The sequence below is a fragment of the Callorhinus ursinus genome, unplaced genomic scaffold (genome assembly GCF_003265705.2).
Source record: "Callorhinus ursinus isolate GAN/ISIS: 27379988/994484 unplaced genomic scaffold, GSC_fseal_2.0 scaffold51, whole genome shotgun sequence".
In the NCBI taxonomy this organism is placed as follows: Eukaryota; Metazoa; Chordata; class Mammalia; order Carnivora; family Otariidae; genus Callorhinus; species Callorhinus ursinus.
Window position 1 is genome coordinate 858,650 of NW_027397113.1, and position 23,637 is coordinate 882,286.

Here is a 23,637-nt window from a genome sequence, read left to right on the forward strand (position 1 = left end):
TTACACTCCAGGTCTGCCTCATCACTTCTTCCTTATCTCCTTTCCTGCTTCTTCTGGATTAATCAAATATCGATACTATTTCACTGTATTGTATTCCCTGTTAACTTGGCACTGTTACATAGTTCCATTATTCTATCAGTGGTTGACACCCTGACTCATTAGGGTCGACCTCAGATTAGCACTTCTACCATTTCCCTACAGCCCGAGGTACTCACAGCTGTGCGACCCCATCCGTACCCTCTGCCTTTTATGCTATTTTTATCATGTGTTTCTGCTCTGCATGTACAGATGCAGGTATGTATACAGTTTTTAAGTGCATGCAGATTTAGGGTTGATACCTTTCTCCCGAACCGACCATTGTTTAAAATTATGAAATATCCCTCTTTGTCTCTAGTAATATTTAAACCTCATGAAGCATTACCATTTCAGTCAATACAAATTGAAGCTTTCTCATAAATCTGTCCTTTTATGTGTTCTTAACTCCTTCCTGTATTCCCGTGCTGCCTTCTGGGATCATTTTTCTCTGCCTGTCCCCTGAATCATTCTTCCAGTGCAGTTCTCCTAGCAGTGAATTCTCTTGGTTTTGGTTTCAGCTTCTTTTTTTTGTTGTGGTAAAATATACATAACATAAAATATAGCATCTTAACCATTCTTTTGCACAGCTCAGGGGCACTGAGCACATTCACGTGTTGTGCAGCCATCCCTACCTTCTGTCTCCAGAACCTTTTCATCTTGTGAACCTGAAGCTCTGTCCCCACGAAACGCCAACTCCCCGTCTGCCTCCCCAGCCCCTGGCTCCCACCACCCTGCTGTCTGTCCCTCTGAATCTGACTCCTCTAGGGATCTCATCTGAGTAGAATCCTACAGGATTTGCTTACTTCAATTTCTTCTTCATCTTTAAGTGTATACTTGATGGGTCTAGGATGCTAAGTTGGTAGTAATTTTCCTTGAGCACTTTAAAGATGGCACCTGGCGGGGCGCCGGGGTGGCTCACTCTGTTAAGCATCTGCCTTCAGCTCAGGTCATGATCTCAGGGTCCCGGGATCGAGCCCTTCATCGGGCTCCCTGCGCAACAGAGAGCCTGCTTCTCCCTCTTCCTTTGCCCCTCCCCCTGCTCATGCTTTCTCTCTCTCTCACTCTCTATCTCAAATAAATAAGTAAAATCTTAAAAAAAGATGTCTCCTGGCTTTTATCGTTTCTGTTGAAAAGCCAGTCATCAGGATAATGTGTCATTGTCCCCATCCCCTTCTGCACTGCTTCTGTGACATTCCCCGTGCCTTTGGTCTCAGCAGTGTTACTCTGATAAGCCTGGGGATCCAAAGAGCTGCTTGCATCTGCAGCCTGATGTCTTCCATCATTTTTGGAAAATTCTCAGCCACTGAGTCTCCCTTTTGTCTCCTCTCCTTCTGGGATTCCACATGTGTAGGAATCCTATCTCCCACATCTTGCATTTTTTCAGTATGTTTAATTCTATTCTGTCTCCATGCCCCCACCTGGCAATTCCCTTTCAGTTCACACGCATTCCTTTCTTGTGCATCTCCTCTGCTATCAAATTCATCTGCTACATTCTTAATTTCCAGTATCGTCCTTTCTGTTCTAGAATTTCCATTTTATTATTTTTAATACAGATTTTATTTCTTGGGTGACATACTCCATCTATCTTCTTGAACCAATTAATCATGGTTATTTTAAAGTCTTTATCTAAAAGCTCTGAAGCAAACCACAGCCATCGGTTTGCTCGTGAGCCGGTGGGTCAGCATTTTGGGCTGCTCGTCTGGGTGGTCTCCCCTGGGTTCATCCGAGCAGCAGCTCGGCAGGACCGGGTGGTCTCAGCTCTCCTCCACGTTGCTCTTCCGGCAGCCTGGCTCAGACACATCCATGTGGCTGCAGCATTCTGACAGGACAACAGTGGGAGCTACGAGGGCTCTTGAGAACATGGTCCACTTCCGCCATGATGAAAACATGTCGGGGGAACTGCAAAAGGTCTGCACCCATCTTTGAGCCACACCAGGCTGCCCTCGGGCCATAACTTTTTACATTCCTCCCCGCGAAAAATTCACTCACCCCTCCAGGACACCTCAGAGTATCCTCCAATTAATGACGGCATCATGCTCTAGGTCCAGCATCTTAGGATCTGCCATTTTTTTCCATCATCTGCCCAGTGCCTGGTCTCCAAACCAGCACCATATGTTTGAGGATCTTGATATGACTGGGCCCCATGTGGGGCTCCTAATTTCTTTATCTGCAATCTATCACCGCCTAGTAAACCACACCTAAATATGGTGGCTCAGGACCACAACTCGTTTTCTTGCTCACGATTCTGTGGGTCAGCAATTTGGGGTCAGCTCCGTGGGGAGGTTGTTGTGCTGGATCTGGGTGCGCGTTCATGCAGATACAGTCATCTGGAGGCCGACTGGGGCTGAATGGTCAGAGACGGCCTTACTCCCATGTCTGTTCCCTGATACTGACTCTTGACTGGCGTGCCTCTCCAGCCACCCAGCTCAGTCTGGTTCACGTGGCCACATTCCAAGAGCACATCAGTCATACACGGTGTGACCTCCCAGCATTCTTTTTGTCAGAGCAAGTGTCAATGTCAGCCCAAATTCAAGTAGTGAGAAAACCAACTCTATCTCCTGACAGAGGAGCTACAAGCATTTGGGCCACTGAATCTGCCACACCTCAAGATCTGTTTCTGTGGTCTATTTTTTCCCTTGGCTTTCAGGTTTTTCAGTATAAAAATATGTAAAGGCTCCATGATATTATCTCCCTACACATAATTTGGTTTTCCTCCAGCGTATAAAAGATGCAGGGCAGAGCACTGTTCCTGGCAGAGGGTTGGTCACATGCAGTCTTGGTGGCCAAAGCCCCAATGCCTCCATGTGGGTGTAGTTCCTTCCAGACTTTTTTCTATGCACGTCATCAGTCATGTTTCCTTTTTTGATGTTTCTAGAAAGATCTTTGTTTCTAGAAGGATCTAGGTTTCTAGAAGGCACTTGAGAGGGGAAACAGTGCAACCTCCTGACAGAGTGACTCAGGTAGTAATTATCTGGCTAATTTGTCCTATAGCCCCTACATTTTCCAAGTGTGTGCCCATGTGTGGGGACATAGAATGTTCCAGCTGAAAGGGGCCTTGGGCGCCTTCTGTTTGCACTCCCTCCCCATTATACTGGTGAGGAGCCTGAGGCCCAAGGGTGAAAAGAAGCTTCCGTGGTTCTTCTGTGCATCAGAGGCACAGCCCGTGTGAACCCAGGACACTGACTCCCGCACCATTTCCAAGCAACGGGCAAGGCAAGGGTCCCTCTGGGATCATCCCGCTAATTAAAAGTCTCCTGCCTCTGGCCTGCCCTCCTCCCCCACCAATATGGAGCCTTGAAGTCCTCCATCCCATGGGGTTGGACATTCTCCGTGTCTCTGGAAGGGCCCGGCCCGCCTGCAGCAGGAGACACTTGGGAAGGCGCCAAGCATCTGAAAGTGCTGGGCACGGGATGACGGTCACAGGGGGCCACTCACACCTCCTCCATTCCCCACCGCAGGCTGCGGGAGCACCACCGGGCCACCATCAAGGTCATTCGGCGCATGCAGTACTTTGTAGCCAAGAAGAAATTCCAGGTGAGTCCTACACTAAGCCCTCCTGCCCTGGGCCAGGTGCGGGAGCTCCTCTCCCACCCACAGCAAAGCCTACAAGGCCTCCATACCTTGCCACACCCTAGACCTGACCCTTCGCTCACCAAATACCCTGAAACGACTTCATTGTTCGTCTCTGAGACAGCACACCCCTGGAAGGACCCTGCCCCGAGGTCCAGCCCAAAGCTGCATGCACGCAGAGCCTCAGGGACTCAGCCTTCTCTCCCCTAATAGACTGGCAGATGGTTCGGGAGTGACAAAGAGGGCACCAAGCCTGCCCCACATCACCTGGGCAGAAAGTGGGGTCCCCTCGACTCCAGAGCCCTGTCCCCTGGAGTCAATGCTCTTGGCGCTGTTCTCCCCCTACCCCCAATGGGAGTCAGGAGAACAGAAGGGTAGCCTGGCCCTGCCTGTGCCCCAGGGGGTGGCCCCCCCTTTACAGGGAGAGGGAAGGGCTCCTCCATTGGTGGGGCTGGAGCCGGAGGGTTGCCCTTCCCCATCCCCTTCCCTCTAGGGCCAGGTCTTCTGCAGCCGCCCCTTGGAGCCCTTGGAGCCAAAGGGCCCCAGAGAAAGCCAGCTGGTAACAGGCTCAGCTCCTTCCTTCTGCTGTGGGGACAGTCCTTGGTCTGAGGAGGTCCCTGGCTCAGCCTTCACTCTGAGAGCATGTGGAATTCAGAAATGGGGACACTCGGGGGTGTCCATTCTCCTTCCAGAAGGCCTGGCTACCGTGCTCCTCCCTCTGACAAGTGCCGTGTGCAGCCCTCGGGGCTCAGCAGCTGGCCACCATCTCAGGGGTGGCTCGCACACACAGTCCCTCGGTGGTACTCTGCTGCCCGCCTGCCTGATGCCTCCGGGCAGGGAGGCCATTCACCGCCAAACTGGGACAAATTGTGCCGAGGGTCCCACCAGGGCCTGGGACTTCTCATTGCCCAAACACATGAGGCACGGTAAATGCCATTCTTGGCTGGCCCCCGGAGGTCCCCCTGATGGTATCCTGGGGAAGACATGATGGCCCCAGAGATCTAGAGTATCTGAAGTCCATGGCCTGCCTTCTCAGAGGCAGAGGGGCAGCTTGGAAGGGCAGGGAGCTGAAGGGGCACTGGAAGAGGAGGGGCCCACCTCCTGGCAGCACCAGCACCTTCCTGGTGGGGAAGGGGCTGCAAGAAGCCCCTGCAGGGGTCCACTCTGGGCAGCATGGGGGAGGCCCTGGGAAGGGCCAGGATGTAGTACCCTCACTGGCCAGCAGCCTAGCCGTGACAACTAAAACCCTAGACATCAACCTGGTAGAGGAGGGGGCGGGACTCAGGAGGGGGGTCAGTGGGGAATCTTCTAGAATGGGGATGGCCCCTACCCGAGAAGCCAGGCCACTGAGGCTCCAGAGCAGGGCCCTGCAAAGCAGCCTAGAACCCACTGCCCGAGGCGCAGTGGGAACTGGGGGGCTGTGCCAGGGTGGGCAGTGGGCTTGCCGGGTTTAGGGGCACCCAGCACAGCAGGCAGAAACTTGAGGCTTCTGGCAGGCCCAGTTCAGGGGTCACGTGGGCAGCTTCCAGCTCAGGACAGAGTTTGTCCTTGGCAGATGGGCACCCACCATGGCTGGAGCTGACTTGGGGAGCACCCTGTCCCCGAAATGCAGGCAAGGAAACTGCCCGTGGGCATCAGCAGGGGCCCCGTACTTCCTTCCAGGCTGGGAGTCCCCTTTCCTGCTGCCGGACACAGGCCAGGGCCCTGCAAGTGGTCCCCCAGAGGCAGGCCGGGCAACCCTACCTTCCCTGCTTTCTGCCCCACCCTGTGCCCAGGACCCTTGGGGCCCCTGAAAAAAGCAGGTGGGGCCCTTTGAATGGAGACGCTCCTGAGAGCCTCCCTGTTTGCCCTGGTGGGGTACAGAGGCTCTCGAGCAAAGCGGGGGCCTGGGGCGGCCTCAGCCTCACCAGCTGGCCCTTGTTGCCACAGGGAGGAGGGACCCACGGGGGGAGCGGCCGTGGCGGGGGGGCGCCTGGCAGTGAGGAGCTCTGCGGGCTGCAGGGCAGCCTCCACCCCAGGCCCAGCTGTCAGGGATGTCTTCCCTTCCCCCATAGCAGCCTGTTTGTCTGTCTGCATGCACCCCGCCCCCGCCCCGGGCCTCAGGGGCTGCAGACGTGGCGGGTGGCCCTCCGCCCCCCACCCCCGCCCCCCTGCCTCACTGCCTGGCCGATAAGTGCCCGGCGGGCCGCCCCTGTGTCTGGCCGGAGGAGCCAGAGGCTCTTAGCCCTTCCAGTTTGCCTTGAACTCCCATGTCCACCATCGGTCCCTCTGGACAGCCCTGCATTATCTCGGCTCATCTCAGGCTCCTGCTGCTGCCGCCAGAGGAAATGAGCTCTGGAGAGAACGAGCGGAGATGGTTTCTCCAGCGGGGCCCCAGGCCGCCCCTGACAGAGGCCTCCAGGAGTGCGGACCAGACCCGGGGGGACTAGCGGCTCCAAGATAAGTCTCAGGGCGCCTGGGGCCCCGCCGGGACATGGGTCCTGGGGGTCAGCCAGGCGGCACTGACCCTTCTGTGGCCTGGGCTCTGAGCCCCCCTGCCCCCCAGAGCCGAGTCCAGCCGCCAACCCTCTCCTGCGGACACACCCTCAGGCACGTGCTCATACTCTCCCCCCATCTCTCTCAGGTTCTCTCTCGGGCCTTCCCAGAGACACACATGTGCACCACACAAGCTCCTGACACACTCAGGTGCCCACATTCACCTACAGGCAACGGCCCATGCTCTCCAGCCTGTCTGGGGGCCCAGCCCAGCGCTGTGCTCCACCCCGCCCCAGGCCAGGCCCGCACCCCCAGAGCTCTGAACGCAGCCCGCGCCCTGGCCCAGACCTCGCTGGCATGCCTGCAAGAGCCTCAGGCCTCACAGGGCCCTGTGGCCCTCGGGAGGCTGACTGTCATGACCCAGGGCCACCTTCTGCGTGCGCACTGAGGAGGACCACAGACTCTCACAAAGGGAGGGCCGGGGCTCAGCACCCCATCTTACAGAAGGGAGGGCGGGGCTCAGCACCCCCATCTTACAGAAGGAAAAACTAAGATCTGGGGACATTATCGCTAGCCTGTACCTAAGTGTTGCTCTTATGACTATCATTCAGCTGAGCGTGGGGTAGGGGGAGCAGAGGGTCCGCCCAGAATCCTCTCCCATGCCCGCCCCTGTGATCTCATGACAGGCCTTGGATGTAGCCCACAAGATGATGCAGGTGGTTCTGGAGCCCAGCATGGGCCCCAAGGGTGGCAAGTCCTATCAGGGACACAGCTGTGCTTTGGGGAAGATCAGGTCAATCCCAGCCCTCCCCCACCAACCTCAGGGGCCTGATTTGGGGCCCAGAGAGGGGTTGTGTGTTGCCTGTGAGGGCCGAGGGCCCCACCTGGTAGGTCACGTGGGAGGACAGGGACCCCCTGGACTTCTGGGTTCCAGCCCCTGGGAGGAAGAAGGCCTCTGCCTTGGAATTCTGAGTCCAGAATCCTAGCAGGGGCACCGCCAGAACACTGCCGAGCTGCCCATGTGGATGGCAGAGCCCCTGGGCACATCAGAAGTGCAACCCGGGATCTGAAGAAGGTGTCCTCCGGGGTACCCCATGTTTCTGGGAAAGCAGGGCTGGCCATGCCATCAGATTAGGGGAGCCCCCGTCTCAGGGGGAGGGGGGTACCGCAAGAAGGGGTAGGTCTCTGCTGGGCAGGGAGGACATGTCCCCAGGGTCCCCCCGGGGAGGAGACCCGGCCCAGACCCTCGGTGGGTCTCTGAACCTCGTTCCTCGTGGCCTCTGCCCCGGGCCAGCCTCCTCCACCAAGCTATCTGGCTTGCCTCCGGGGCTTTGCCCTCCCCAGCAAGAGGCAGTAACCCCAGGCTCATGGCTAATGTGGACTCCAGTGCTGATGAGGCCCTGGGCCCCACCCGACCAGGCGTCCCCGTGGCCCCTTGGATAGAGGGGTTGTGTTCCCACGCACCAGTGCCTGGCTTGTGTGGGTGAAGGGCCTTCTGGGCCATCAGCCCCCCCACTCAGCCGGCCTGCCGCTACCTGGGGGAGACCCTCTGCCCACGGGCTCCTGGGAACGGGGCCATAAATGTGGCTTGAGGTTTTGCCGACATCATGAGACGCCTCATTCTCTCTGTTGTGGTTTCTGGTGATTTCACCTGAGCCGCATATGCATTCATGGGCTCAGAGCTGGTGCCAAGCTGAGGTGCCGTGGGGTCAGCTGCCCTGCCCTGCCCCAGGCCCGCTGGGGGAGCATCCCCTCTGCTCTGGCAGCCTCGGAGCCCCAGCAGGCAGCCTGTCGCGGAGAGCGGGCACGACAGGCGGGGCTGTCACCCAGGGCCACCTTTGCAGGCTCTCCCCCACCCAGAGAGCCGTGCGAGTGTCAGGGCCCAGCTTGGGGCCGGGAAGACAGTGGTTGCACAAAGCTGGGCCCCTCCTGGTCCAGCAGCTGGACGAGTTCTTCCCAAGAACAGGGGCTAGTAACCTGCAAAGGGGAAGCAGGCAGGGGCCCTGCAGTGAGTGGGCAGGAAGCAAAGGCCCAGAGAGGCCAAGTCGCCAGCCTGGGATCCCCAAGCCCCAGAGACCAAGGCCTGGGGGTGAGGGGGCCCCTGCGTGCGCCCTGGGCCAGGACAGCCCCGTTGCACCACAGGGGTGGTCTCCTTAAGTCCCTGAGAGGTCCCCTGCCGGCGGGCAGCGCTGGGCCGACGGGGCGCGGCACAGGGAGTGACGGTCTTTGTGGCCTGCAGCAAGCGCGGAAACCCTACGACGTGCGGGACGTCATCGAGCAGTACTCCCAGGGCCACCTCAACCTCATGGTGCGCATCAAAGAGCTGCAGAGAAGGTGGGCCTGGGCGCCAGGGGCGATCTGCAAGGACGGGGGGTGGCTGGGCGGGGATCCCCTACCGTCTCACTCCAGCGGTACCGGCTCGGCAGCCAGCCGCCCCCACAGAGCCGCAGGATACCCCGCACGCCCACCTCCTACCACAGCACCCCGGAGCGAGGGAGGCCGGGCCTGCCGCACAGAGTCCCACCCCCCGGGGCTACGCGTCTGAGGCCTCCCCGTCCTGGACCTGGAGCCCGGAACCCTAACCAGTGGGAGACGCCAGCGTCCAGCCTCCAGTGTCCAGCCTGGAGAGCTGTTCCCATGGAAGCAGTGTGGTCTCAGGGCCTACACAGGCTCAGACCAGCTGTACCTCTATGGTGGGCTTGCCTGGGAACCTCACCCCGCTGTGTCCCAGGGTACGGCTGGGACACTGTGCCCGTCCTGACCACAACCAGAGGTCAGGCTGCCCCCTGCCATGGCTAACCCACTGTGGGGACATGAAGCCCTCTTAGCTCCGTGACCGGGCCTCACCCTGGAAGGGCCATTCTCAGGCCGGTCTCTCTGAGCATGGCGGAGGTGCCTGGCCTGGGCCTCTTACAAAGCAATGACGGGACCCGGGGCTGTCCTGAGTCCCTGCCCTGCCCAGGGAGGAAGCCTAAGGGACTGCCCAACTACTGCCCCTTGCCTCTGAGCTCCCCACAGTACTATGGGCCTCTGGGGCCCGTGAGGCCCCGTGGCAGGTTCGTGGGTGGCAACGGTGGGTGTCCCCAGAAGGGGTGGGTGGCTTGTTGCCCTGCTGGGTACCTGGCCTATCCACCCACTGACGGGCTGGGTGTGTGTGTGGTGCCTGGGCCGAGCATGAGCTGGTGTCCATCTGCCTCCCTCCCTCCCTCCCTCCCTCTCTCCCAGGCTGGACCAGTCTATCGGGAAGCCCTCCCTCTTCATCTCCGTCTCAGGTGGGTTTCCTCATCAAGACTCCCTGCCTCCCCCTCCCCCCCCCGGCACCCACACCCGCCTCTCCCCCTCAGAATGGGCCACCAGGGCCTTGGAAGCGCAGGACAGGCCCACCCGCAGAGGGGGGCAGGTGGACCCCACCCTGGACCAAGTGCCTAGGCATGTGCTTTACAAAGGAATTTTCCATTAGTGCAGGATCCCTTTAAACAGTGGGCTTTTCTAGGCCCTCAGAGATCCAGGTGTGACCACCATGCAGGTGAGTAGCCAGCCCCGAGGGCCTGAGGGGCCAGCAGCATCAGCAGCAGGGCGGGGGCCGTTCTCCAGCCCTGACCCCTCGTGTTCCCCGGACCGGGCCTACGGCTCCCTCCAGGGAGGACGGGGCCAGGCCAGTTCCGTGGGTCGCCCAACCCAAGTTGCAGTGGGAGCCGCGGCTCAGCGGGGGCCGGATGGCAGGGCAGCTGGGCGAGGCCAGCGTGGCGGGGGCGGGGGTGGGGGGGCACGCAGAATGTCCAGGCCCACGTCAGCAATCCGGCAAGATTGTTCCAGACCACCACAATAAAGCAAGTATCGCGATAAAGCGGGTCGAAAGAATTTCAGGGCTTCCCAGGGCAGATAAAAGTTAGAGTTACGCCCTAGCGTAGTCCGCTGTGTACAACGGCTCTGCATCTGGAAAAACCAACCAGCAGACCTCACCCAAAAGGACTGTTGCTAATAAGTGCCGGCCGTCACCTGAGCCGCCAGTGGGGCTCGTCTCAGATGACGCATCACCACGACAAAGAATAATGAAAATGCTTGAACCATGGCACAAATTACTAAAATGTGGCACAGAGACAGGAAGTGAGCAAATGCTGTTGGGGCAACGGCACCCACAGGCTCACCCACCGCAGGGTCGCCACAGACCCTCCGCCCCCGCAACACGCCGTACCCACACAGTGCCGTAACACGGGGTGCGTCCGCACATGCCCGCAGCCCCCGCAGGGCCGTACCGTCCTTGTGTGCCAGGCTCTCCAAGGCCCTGCGGGGGCACCCTGCCCAGCCACCCCCCACGCCTCCCAGGGTTCCCACCGTGGAGGTGCTCACAGTGCAGACCTTTGACCCCAGGCCACCCCCCCATCACCCTTCCCTTCAAGTACCCCCACGCTGCCAACACACACGTCCCTGATTTGGGTGCTCCACCCCACAGAGAAGAGCAAGGACCGCGGCAGCAACACCATCGGGGCCCGCCTGAACCGGGTGGAAGACAAGGTAGGCGCGGGAGTCCCGGGCCACGCGGGCTCTGATGACGGTCCTGGTCCTTGGGGCGGCGGCCACAGCAGCCCTTCACTCTCCCACCTGTGTCCCAAACCCGTGTGCGGGCCTCCCTGCCCCCCGGCCTGTGCTCAGGGCGTTTCATATGGGTCTCCCTGAGCTGGGGTTCATGTCCACTCCCCCACACGAAGCGGGCATCAATCCCCTGGGACCTGGTTTGTAGGACCTCTGGCATGCGGCATCCTTACTGACAAGTGGGGCCCGGTGCCCCCAGGCCCCTCTCGGGAGTAGCTGAGGCCACCCAGGGCACGGTGGGGTGGGCAGTGCCGTCTACACCACCGCCATGTGGGCTCAGAGAGGTCAGAGGTGCTGGGAGTGGCACAAGGGTGCGTCGGGGTGCGTCGGCGGGGAGCTGGGGCTGCAGGCTCAAGGACCCTCCACGGTAGGGTGCAGACCGTGCTGGGAGGGGTTCCGTGCTGGCCAAGGCCCCGCTCAGTATCCAGGTGGAACGCGGGGCCTGTGGGTCTTCCTCTGCCGTGAAGCCCGCGCTCCCTCTGCTCAAGCACGGGCCCCTCGGCCACCGGGATGCCTCCATGTCTGCGGCAGGCTTGTGGGCCTCTCAGCGTGGGAGCCTCCTCCCGGGGTGTCCTGGGGGGCCGAGGGAGCCTTTCTCAGGCTCAGGCCCACTCTGTGAAGTGTCCGTGGTTTGGAGGGGGCCGTTATCTTGCCCGACAGCTCGTCGGTCTACACGGGCTTTATCTGAAAGTAGCTGGGAGACTAAAAATAGAGGGATTTTGTTGGGCAGGGCCTGTGTCTGCTGCTCGGTTTCCTTGGCAACCCCGGGCTCTGGCCCACTTCCATCCCTGCTGAAGCTGGGCAGGCAGGGCAGGGGCACAGCTCCCTGTCCCCACCCCACCCCGGGCCCCGGCCTGCAACATCACCCCTTCCCCACCTGCATCATCTGCCCTGACCTTTGCTGGCCGTGGGGCCATGACGCCGGATGGACCCAGAGAGAGAGAGGGAGAACCACTGTCCAGGTGCCCACAGGGGCCCTCACTTTGGGCCTAGCCAGCTGAGACTGTGTGACCCCCAACATGTGGCCTGCTAGGGGACCTGGCCCCCCCGGGCAGTGCAGGCCCCAACCAGGCAGGTACCTGGCCTGCTCTCAGGCAGATGGCCCAGTGGCAGATGGCCCTATCTGGCAGGATGTGAGCAGGAGAGGTCACATCAGCAGCCGACAGGTATCAGAGGCCTGGGGATCCTCCACTGAACAAGGGTATCCTCAGCACGCGCTCTTCTCGGGGCCAGGGGCTGGGGGCTGGCATAACCCGCTAGGAGCTGCTGGTGGCCCACCCCAGTACAGCAGGCCAGACACCCTGTGGGGGGCTTCTAGACATCAGAGGAAGCCGAGGTAGAGCAGGGAATAGACCCAGGCCCCTCTGTCCAACCTCCTCGCCCAGCCCTGGCACCCTGGCCAAGGAGCTTTTGCTGACTGGCCCCCACTGCTGACGGGACTCGTGGTGGCCCCTGGGTGCACGGGCCTCCCTGCCCCAGCGGCCCTGGGCGTGGCCGCTGCTGCACCAGCTTCTAGATGCGCTCACCTCTCCTTGACCTCCTGCCCTGCTGTTCTAGAGCTTCCTTATGCTCCGCCCACTGCTTCTCAGGGCAGGCCACCCCTTGAAGCTCAGACTAGAGCCTGGTGTCCTCTGGGGGTGACCGTGGGTAGGGGGTAGGGTCTCCTGGAGCAGCGCCCCCTCTTGAGGCTAGAGGAACAGACATCCAGCTGCCTGCCCGGGTCTGACCCCCAGGATGGCCTGGTTGGCCACGGTCAGTGTGGGGCCTGCACCGGCCTCCAGGATAGGGAATTACGTACACGCCCTCGTTTCTTCAGATCTGAACAACAAAGGGAAGTATTTTCCGGAGTCCCTGATCCCTGGGGGCAAGGTTTGGGAACAAAGCCCCCGGTGGCCTCGGCCTCCAGGAGAGGGGTGACCGCTGGGCCGTGAGGACTCTGGGACATCCACATGCACGGTGACCAGGGAGACTGGGGTTGTGCCCTTCTGCTGTGAGGAACCGGCTCAGTCTGAGAGCCGGACCCACCTGCTTGCGGTCTCCCAGGTGGTGCCCAAGCCCGTGCTCTGTGCCAGATCGCAGCCCCCGCGGTCCCTCGAGGGGCTGGCAGGGATGGGCTCAGCCTGCCCCGGCCCTCCTCCGCTGCTGGCCCGGGCCTCCTCAGCGACAGACCCTGGGAAAGGGCCTCGCCAGGTCCAGAGGGCACGGTGGCACGTCCTGGGCCCGTGTTATCACAGTTATCACCAGGGCCATGGGGACCATAAACAACCCCCGAGCAATCCTGCTGATTGCGGGAAGCCGGAGGCAGGAAATCCAGCCGCCCCCGGCCCTCCGGGGCCCAGCAGGTCTGCAGCAGTGCCAGCCGGCCAGAGTCCCCGGGCGGTCCCCGACCCCGCGGGGCTGGCTGCGGGCGGGACAGGAGCCTGGCCCTCACACTGGGAGGCAGGGCTCTGGCCCAGCTATGATGGAGCTCCCATCCCAGGCGCGCCCACTCAGCTGCGGGACACGGGCTTGGAGAGGTGGGGGGGGAGGACATTTAGGGAGCACAGCTGCTGGTCCCCATTCTCGGGAGCAGATCAATTCTGAGAGCAGGAGGCTGGGCTGTCCACTTGCAGGGAGCTACCAGGGAAAGCTAGCTCAGCTTGTCCAGTGGTGCCTCGGTTTCCCTGCAAGGAGCCCCCTTCCCTTATGTCCAGGCCAAGGGCCACAAGGGGGAGAAGGGTCCCAGGCACTTCCTGCTCGCGGGAGCCCTTGTCACAGCTCCTGCCTGCCAGAGGGCTTCCCCCCACCTCAGAGTGCCCCGCCTGCCTGTTCCTGGGGTGCCTAGCGCCCCTGTCCCTGGCCTGGCTCAGCTGGGCTGTGGAGGCCCGCCCCGCTCCAAGGCTGTGAAGAGCAAAACTGGCATTCCCGCCCCACAGGCTGCATCCCCACGGGCCTCACCCCCACACAGTTGGGAACCTGCTCCCCGTGTCTCAGGCCGGCTCCCCACCGGCCTCCCTTTAGCAGCGAAAGGGAAAGGCATGAGCAGCTCCTCGCCAGCTTCTGTTTAAAAATCACCAGAGCCTCCATGTGCTCCTTCCTGTTGTTCTCCTTCTGGGAAGGAAGGACCCTCATTTGCCCAAATAAATCCTTCCTTACGAGTGGGGAAACTGAGCCCCAGAGAGGTTGAGCAGTTGCCCAAGGTCACACAGCGGGTCCGGTGAAGAGCCGGTCCCAGCGGAGGCCACAGGTGGGTGAGGGAGCTGAGATAGAGAGAGGAAGCCAGAAAGTGCGTCATAAACACGAAACCTTGAGGGGCCTGTTGGAAAAGAAGCCAGGTAGCAGTGTGGAGGGCCAAGCTGGGGAGCGGGGGCTGGGGAGCGGGCGGTAAGGCCCACGGGCTGCGCTGGCCAGAGCAGCGGCACAGATTAGGACAGAGTGGCCTGGCCAGGCCCTGGAACAGGAGTCCTGAGAACACCAGCCCCTGCCCAGCCCCCGGCCCCTCAAGAGCTGCTCGGGAGGCAGGCGTCCCCTTGGCTCTCTGGGGAGCCGTGGAGAAGACTGCTCCAACCTTCCGCCCCCGTGCGTATTCTTAGCTCAGTCCCCAGGACAGGCTGCAGGGCTGATGTTGAGCCCTGTTTATTTTGCAAGCTCAGCTCATACTGCTTTTGCTGATATGAGGAGCACAGTGGGCTGGGAGGATTTCTTTCTTCTCTGTTTTTGCCGGAAATGTTCATGGCTTAGAGCCGGACACAGGGAAGGCCTGGGTTTGCAGGCCCCAGCTCAGAGGGCGTGGGTGGGAAGGGGCCCCCACCCCCACCATCTGACGCTCCTTCCACAGCCTCCTGTCCTAGAACCCTGGCCAGGCACACCTTTCTCCTGGACCCAAATGCCCCCAGCCTGAGAGTACCCCTTCTCCACAGCACACCGGCCCCCGACCCCTCTGCTGAGCATACATTTGCCCTCCCCTTGGACCAGACAAGCCCAGTTACCCAGGACCTGCCGTCTGCCCCAGACACAGCTCCTCCTGCTCTGTCCTCAACCCAGAGGGATTCCTCCATTCCCCCCGCCCACCACCAGCTACCAGCTGGCCTGAGACCTTGTCATCCCAACAACCCCTCCCTGCTTACCCCCAAGAGCCACCTAGATGCCATTCACCCGGTTCTTCAGCCCCACGGCCTCCCTGCTGGGCCTAGGTGTTGGTCATCTCCCTCTGCAACCATTGTCCAGCCATCCATGTGGACTCCGGCCCCACCAGCCCTTCAAAGTATGCATTATTTCCTAGACACAGCTGAAATTTGCCTGCTAGTGTTTTCTTCAGGGTTTTCGCCTTGCCATCTATGTATGAGATACATACCTAACCTCATTCTCCCCTTCTGTACCATCTTCATCAGGATGTGGTGTCAAATGTACGTGAGGCTCACTGAATGAGTTGGAAAGTGTTCTCTCTTTTTCCACATTTTGGAACATTTTATATGGGATTCGGAATTTTTGTTTCCCCTTTGAATGTTTGGTGAAATTTAAAGGTAAAGCCATCCGGGCCTGGTGCTTTCTTTATGGGAAGACTTCACACTCTGAGTCAAAGACTTGGCGGTTATGGGACAGCAGGTTTTCTATCTCTTCTCGTGTCAGTTTTGTTCAGTTGTACATTCTAGAAATCTGTACATTTCCTCTCAGTTTTCCAATTTACTGCCATTATCATTTCAATGTCCGTATCATCAGTAGCTAAGCACCTTTTTTATTGCCAGTATTATTTATTTGTGCCTTTGCTTTTTTCCCCCCATTGGTCAAGCTTGCCAGCTATTTGCCAATTTTATTAATATTGTCAACAAACTTTTGACTTTATTGATCCTCACTCTTGTAAGTTTTGATTTTGTTTCATTGACCTCTCTTTGTTTTCTTCCTTCTAAATACTTGGCCTCTATTGCTCTTTCTCTAACTTCTTAGGTTGGATAATTACTACTTTTCAGACTTCCTAGATTTCTAAGGTGTGAGTTTAAGGCTGTACATTTTTGTCTAACTACCACTTAAAGGGCATCCCCCAGTTTTGATATGTAGCATTTGAATCTAATGTCCATTCACGTATACATCTTTCTCATCTCTGTGATGACCTCTTGTTTGCCCCAGCAGCTATTTACAATGTGACTTTTGTCATCGTTAGGTTTGTGAGAGTTTCCTAATTGCTCGCTTGTCACAGAAAGTGATTGTGTGACACCAGTCCTTTGAAATACTGTGAAACATGTTTAATGGCACAATAAGTCATCCATTTTTGTAAATGGACCTTCTGTACTTGAATACCATGTGTATTCTGACCCTGTCAGCTGCAAGGTTATATTTACATCCATTAGGACAAGCTGGCTAATTGTTTTCTTGAAATCTATATTCTGATTGGAATATTGTTATTTCCTTGATCCATCAATACTGAGAAATACCTCAAAATTCCAACTGCTGTGGGGAATTTGTCTAATTTTCCTTATATTTCTGTTAGTTTTTGCATTATGTGTTTTTAGATCTTATGGCTAGATGCATATAGTCAACTTTTTATATCATCGCTGCTGGATTCAGTGTTTTATAATCACACAGCCTCCTCTTTATATCCAGCAGTGTTTTCTTTACCCTTAAAGTCTATTATCGTCTATTAATTTTGTTTGCACATCTTTTTTTAAAAGCTTTATTGAGGTATAATTTGCATGCCATAAAGTTCATGTGATGTAAACGTGCGACAGATTTTAGTAAATTTCTAATTTGATGTGCAACTATCGTCAAACCTAAGTTTTAGAACATCTTCAACATCCCCCAAATTCTCTCAATTCCATTTGCAATCATTGCCAGTTCCCACCCCTAGACACGGTCTTTCTGTCTTTGTATCCTTAAATTTCTTTTTTTTTTTTCTTTTTTTAGAGAGGGAGGGAGGGGGAGAGACAGTGTGTGTGAAAGAGGGAGAGAGAGAGAGAATCTTAAGGAGACTCCTTGCCCAGCATGGAGCCTGACATGGGGCTTCATCTCAAAACCCTGAGATCATGACCCGAGTTGAAACTGAGAGTTGGATGCTTACCTGACTGAGCCACGCAGGCGCCCTCCTTAAATTTCTGTAAGGCTAGAAATTTGCCTTTTGTAGAGGTTTCATGTAAATGGAGTCGTCCAACATGTGGTGTTCTGAGTTTAGGGTTTGTTTTTTTGTTTTTTTTTACATAATGTAAAGTTCTTGAGGTTCATCTTTGTTGTGCCACGTTTTTCTTTCCTGTTTAATACTGACTAGTATTCTGTTGTATGGATAGACCACATTTTGTTTATGCAATTGCCAGTTGATGGACATTTGGATGGTTTGCAATTTGGGGTTATTATAGGTAATGCTGCTGTGGACTGTTATCTATGAGCCTTTGTATGGACATACATTGTCACATCTTAGGTTCCTAAGAGTGAAATTGATGGGTTCTATGGTAAGTTTCTTTTCAACTTTCTAAAAAAAAAAAAAAAAAAAAACTTGACCTGTTTTCCAAAGGGATCTGTACCATTTTGATGTCCCACCAGTAACATACAAATGTTCCACTTTCTCTGTATCATTGCAAATATGTGGTAGGGGTGGTCTTTTTTATTTTAGCCGATCTGGTGAGTATGTGATCACATCTCATTGTGGGTTTGATTTGCATTTCACTAATCACCAATGATGTTGAGCAGACTTTCATGTGGTTATTCGACATTCATAGTCGTGTTTGGTGAAGTGTGCATTCAACTCTCTTGCCTGTTTTCCTGCTTAAGTTGTTTGTTCTGTTACTGAGTCATAAGAGTGGCTTATGTGTTCCAGACACAAGTCCTCTATCAGATATACGACTTACAAATATTTTCTCCCCTTCTGTGGCTGTCTGTTCATTTTCTTCATCATTTCTTTAAAAAAAAATGTTTTACATCTTAATGAAGTCCAATGTATGTTTTCTTGTGTAGCTCATGCTTTTGATAGTCTACCCAAGGCCATGAACGTTTTCTTCCAGAAGTTTTATGGGTTTAACTGTTATATTTAGGTCTGTAATTTATTTTCAGTTAATTTTGGGGTGTGGTGTGAGGTCAAGTCTAAGTTAATTTCCTTTATTTTTTTTATTTTTTAATTTTTTGCTTATAGATATCCCATGGCCTTGGCACCTTCTGTTGAAAAGACTATTTTTCCCATTGAACTGTCACAGCACCTTTGTCAGAAATCAATTGAGCATAAATATATGGGTTTATTTCTGGATTCTCACGTCCATTCTCTTTGTCTATATGCCTGTCCTCAAATCCACATTACACTGTCTTGATTATTGGAGCCGTATGGTATGTTTTGAAATCAGGTAGTGTAAGTCTCCCAGGTTTTTTCTTCTTTCTCAAATTGTTTTGCTCATTCTAAGTCCTATGAATTTTTCTACAAATTCGGGAATCATCTTGTCAGTTTCTACTGAAAGAAAGAAAGCGAGCAAGCTGGGATTTTGATAGGGATTGTGTTGAACCTATGGATCCATCTGGGAAAAACTGACAGCTTAAGAATATAGAGTCTCCTAACTCATGAGCATGTTATAGCCTTCCATTCATTAGTTTCCATACTTTAGTTTCTTCCAGTGATGTCATTTTTGGTGTACAATTCTTACACATCTTTTGTTAAATTTACTCCTAAATATTTTATGATTTTTGGTGCTATTGTTAATGGAACTGTTTCCTTCATTTTTGAATTATTACTAGTATATAAAAATACTCTTAATTTTTATATCAAACTTGGAGATGTGACTTTGCTGTTATTAACTTTAGTAAATTTTGTTGTTATTGTTGATTCCTTAGGATTTTCCACATATAGAATCATGTCATGTGTGAATAAAGACAGTTTTACTTCCTTCCAATCTGGATGCCTTTAATTTCTCTTTTTGCCTATTTACACTGGCTTGAAGTTCCAGTAAAATCTTGACTAGAAGTAGCCAGATAATATCTAAAGATTTTACTTATTTATTTGACAGAGAGAGACAGTGAGAGCAGGAACACAAGCAGGGGGAGTGGGAGAGGGAGAAGCAGGCTTCCCGCTGAGCAGGGAGCCCGATGCGGGACTCAATCCCAGGACCCTGGGATCATGACCTGAGCCGAAGGCAGACACTTAACGACTAAGCCACCCAGGTGCCCTAGCCAGATAATATCTAATCGAGAAAAGCACTCAGTCATTCACTATTGAGTGTGATATTAGCTGTAGGTTTCCCATAGGTGGTCTTTATCAGGTTGAGGATCTTTCCTTCTAAGCATATTCAGAGTTCTTATCATGAATGGATGTTGGATTTTCTCAAATACCCATTCTGCATCTTTTGAGATGGTCACATGGTTTTTATCCCTTATGCTATTAATATGGTGTATGTAATACCCAGTTTGGGGGTGTTAAACTAACTTTGCATTTCCCACTTGGTTATGGTTTATAATCTCTTTTATATGTTGCCATATTTAGTTTGCTAATATTTTGTTAAGAATGTATCTGTATTCATAAAGAATATTGATCTGTAGTTTTCTTGTGATTTTTTTTTTCTTATTTTGGTGTCAGGTTTTTAAGTTATTTTCTTTTCAATCCTATGCACACATTTTGGATGTCTTTTGCAAACACTTAATGGCTGAGGTTTTTTTTTAATCATTTAACACATTTATACTTAAAGTAATTTCTAAGATATTTGGATTGATTTCTAGCAATATATTTTGTGTTTCTTTTTTGTACTAAATTTTTTAATGTTTATTTTGCCCCACTTTTAATGTTTATTTTGCTCCTTGTGTTGGGTTGATGGTTATTTCTCATTCTGCTTTTTCTTCTACTGGTTTTGAAGTTATATATTCTATTGTCATTCTTGTAGATGTCAACCTAGAACATTTTAAATGGATATATAGCAGAGTTAATTGTTACTTTTTATTACATCTGTAATAAAAGGACATTAGAACCCTTTAGATTCAGCCACTCTCCTGCTGACTTATATTCTTTGTTGTTGTATATTTTAGTTCAATCATGTTTATTTTTTAACCCAATGATTCATAAATAATAGTGTTTCATACAATCAATATGTGTTTAAATTTACCCGTCTGTTTGCCTTTTTTGTCACTCATCATTTATTTTTCATCTCAGATCTTACATCTGGGATCACTTTTTTCCCAGCTGAAGTGTTTATTAGAATTTCCTTCATCGAAAGTCAGACTCTCTCGGATTTTATTTTATTTTTTTTAATGACTTCTTTTACTGTCATTCTTAAAAAATATTTCCACTGGGAATAAAATTCTAGACCCTAGGTTACCAAAACGGTTTTCTCTCAGCATGTTGAAAATATTATCCAACTGTTCTTCGGCTTATCCTGCTAGTCCTGAGAACAAAGGTGAAGACAAGCTCTTGCTCCTTGGAAGGCAGTGTTTCTCTTCTCTCTGACTGCTTTGAAGATCGCTCCTGTGGTTCTAGTCGTCTGCATTTTCACCACGGTGTCTTCACGGAGTTTCTTTTGTTTGTTCTGCTTGGAATTCAGTGAGTTCCCTTCATCTGTCATTTGGTGTCTGGCATGAGCTAGGAATTACTCTGTCATTAGCTCTTCAGATTTTAGCCAAAGCTAAAAGAAAATTAGCTCATTATCTCCTTCTGGAACTTTCATGAGGCATGTGGCAGACCACCTCACTCCCCACCCTGCTTCTTAACCTCTCTCATTTTAAAATCAGATTGTTTCTCTATACTATATTCTGGATAATGTCTTCTGATCCACTTTCCAATTCACTAATTATTTCTTCAACTGTGTCTGATCTGCTGTTAAACCTGTCTGAGGAATTTTTAATTTCAATTATTTTTTTGTTTATAAAACTTCTATTTGGCTCTTATTCATACCTGATAGATCGTTTTTATAGTATCTTCACTTGTATATTTAAACTTAAAAAAAATTCTTGAAGTGCATTGAACGTGGCTGTTGTATATTTTGTTTCGGTTAATTTTGGTGTCTAAACTCTAAGTGAGTCTGTTTCTCTGGTCTTTGTTTTTTCCTTGCTGGTTTTCATTTGTAGTATTTCATTTCCTTTAAGGGTCTTCTTGTTTAAAATCTTCAGTTTATGTATCTTAAAATTTATCTGTGGGTATTTTTTTTAAAGATTTTATTCATTTATTTGACAGAGAGAGACACAGCGAGAGAGGGAACACAAGCAGGGGGAGTGAGAGAGGGAGACGCAGGCTTCCCGCCAAGCAGGGAGCCCGATGTGGGGCTCGATCCCAGGACCCTAGGATCACGACCTGAGCCGAAGGCAGACGCCCAGTGACTGAGCCACCCAGGCGCCCCTATCTGTGGATATTTTTGAGGCCTAGCAGAGTTGAGGGTCTCAGGGAGGATCTATGGCTACCTCTTCCTTTGCTACACATGTGGGGGTACTACCATCCCAGACTTTAAATTCTAGGCTCAAAGTTTTCCAGAAATACACCCAGGAAGTGTGCGTTTGGGCTTCCAAGCTGAGTGTGGATGTGATTTCTCAGAGCAAATATGGTCCCTTTAGCAGCAGGCAATTTTCTTGATAGTCTTTTTGGGAAGTGGGTTATTTCTCACTGACCCTCACACTGAATGTAGAGTCTTTGGAAGGCCCCAGCTTTATGTAGGGCTGAGCTGCAAGACTCCCCACCCGGGGCAGGCCTGGGCTTGGATGCCATCCATCACCCGTGAGAGCCATGTTTGCTCGGCTCATCAGATGTCTTCAGGGCACCTCTTCCCTCTGTGGGTCCCACTTTCACTGCACCTTCAGCCTCTCACCTCCCATACATCCTGGTGAGCTCATTAATGCCTGTGAGACTCTCTCTCTAACATGTGATCAGACAAGCTCTTGTCCTCGTCAGAAGACAGAATCAGGATTTTGAAGGTGGGGTTTTTCTGGGAAGCCTGGGTCTCATGGCTGCAGGGTCCTAGCTCCCTAGGATGGTTCCTGACTCTGCTGCGTCCTGTTCCCCCGTGATCCTGGGAGTGACTGGGCGGTAGCAACAGGGCTGGTTTATGCCAGTCCCTGGGGTCTCAGTCATAAGTGGGTCTCATGCTGGAACTCAAGGGGGTCTGGGTTGGGCCGCCAGCCCTCGGCAGGCTGGACTGAGAAGGATCCACTCCTACAATCTCTCTGCCCCTCGGAAAGGGAGGAATCTTCCTTCCTTCCTACACTAAGTTATACCGAGGCCCACTGGCCTAATTCAGCTAGGGGCCTCTGGGCCAGGGGCCAGCAAACCGGGACCTCTGGGCCAAATCTCAGCCCTGACCTGTTTTCACGTTTAAAACAAACTAACAAACAAACAGTTTTTAAAACGGAAGACAGCTTGAATGGGATCCACAACACCGATGATATTTACTGTCTGGGCCCATTATGGAAAAGTTTGCTGACCCCCAGTCTAGGCCAGGGTTGTCCATTAGAAATCTAGTGGGAGACACAGATGTAACTTAACATTTCCTAATAGCCACCGTTGAAAAGATAGAAAAAAATAGATTAGATTCACTATAATAATATATTTTACTGAACCCGATACGTTGAAAATATCATCACTCCCATATATAATCAATATTTAAAAAAAATTGTTGGGATGATTGACATGATTTCTTCAAAAGCTGGGTGTGTGTCATGCTTACAGAACATCTCAGTTTGGATGCTACGTTTTCCTAAGAACTACTCGGTCTGCATTTAGATATAAAACGTATAGTTGAAAAAGGTTCTCTTGCCTAGGTCATTCTAAACATAAAGTTTTCTGATCACTGAATTGGGGGTCTATGCTTAAATTTAAATTTGAATTTGCTTAACTTCAATCAAATTAAAATTCAATTCCTTGGTTTCATGAGCCACATAGCAGGTAATCAAGGCCCAGTGGGGCTGCTGAATAGGTTATTGGACACAGCCACTCTCGTGTGGCTGCCCCCCCCGGCATCCAACCCAGGGGGACCCAGGGAGGGGCCCCATGAGCACCGCCGTGCTGAGAGGGTGCCTGACGCAGGCAGACGAGGGACACCTCATAAGCCCTGCCGTCCCCAGCAGGGGCATGTCCTTGCAGGCCCCTCGGCTCACGCTGCACAGAATGTTCCCTGGATTCCCTGCCTCGAGCCCCCGGAGCCCGTGACGCACACCTCCCTGTCCACTGCCTGCCTGGGACTCTGGTCCTTCCACCACATCTGTGTCCCGCCCGCCAGGCCTCCCCCGGCTTCTGCTCTCAGGAGGCCGTCGGGAGCAGTGGTCAGGGCGCGAGGCCGCGTTTCCAGGCCGCTCGCAGAACACCACCTGCCTTGGGCTCCATCTTGCCCCTCACCGCCAGCTCCGGCCGGTCACATCAGGAAGTCGGGCAGGGTGGGGGCGCTCCCACGACAGCCCCCCCTTCAGCGCCCCCCCACTTTCTTCTGCCCCTCCCCCGCACCACTCTCTGTGCTGGGGAACTGTTCTTGAGTGACAGGGCCGTAAATAGGCGAAGGCGTGGGCTCTGGCTGATCAAAGGGCCCCCTTCAGAAGCCTTCATTAGCTGCTATTCTGGGAACTGGTTATTTTAAGGTTAGTGTATTTTTTCTTTCCTGAGGAGCCGTCTTAGTGGATGGCGAGGTCCTGAGGTGCTGGCTCTTCAGTCAAACCACACAAGCCCTGTTTTGTCTAGGGTTTCAAAGATAAACCTATAATGAAAGCGTCAGTTGACGCTGAGCGCCACCACCCCCATTCCTGGGCCGAGGTGGGCGGGCCCGCCGGGGAGTCCCCGAACCCCACGAGCCCAGGAGACCTGGCGGCCGCGCGCTCCTGGAGGGAGCCTGAGGTCAGAGCCCTCCGGGCCCGGGCTGCCCGGGGCCCCTGGGACGCCGGGCCGGGCCTTCTCACGGCCAGGGCAGCCTCCGCGGGCCGTGCCCGGAGCCGGGCTCGGGAGGCTTCTCTCAGGAGAGCGCCCAGCTTCGGCCAACGGCCTTCCAAGGGAGGATGCCCACCCTCAGCAGCGGCCAGGGC

At 53.8% G+C, this 23,637-nt stretch overlaps 1 protein-coding gene across 1 annotated transcript in view; it reads left to right on the top strand.

Moving 5' to 3' along the window:
* KCNQ1 (potassium voltage-gated channel subfamily Q member 1) overlaps positions 1–23,637 on the top strand; it is a gene marked incomplete at its 5' end in the record, with an annotated part of 315,610 nt that overhangs the window by 235,495 nt on the left and 56,478 nt on the right. Inside the window, 4 exons of the mRNA XM_025878623.1 lie at positions 3,534–3,609; positions 8,360–8,454; positions 9,346–9,392; positions 10,574–10,635. Of these exons, the coding sequence (XP_025734408.1) occupies positions 3,534–3,609; positions 8,360–8,454; positions 9,346–9,392; positions 10,574–10,635 (280 nt within the window). The remainder of the gene's footprint in view (positions 1–3,533; positions 3,610–8,359; positions 8,455–9,345; positions 9,393–10,573; positions 10,636–23,637) is intronic.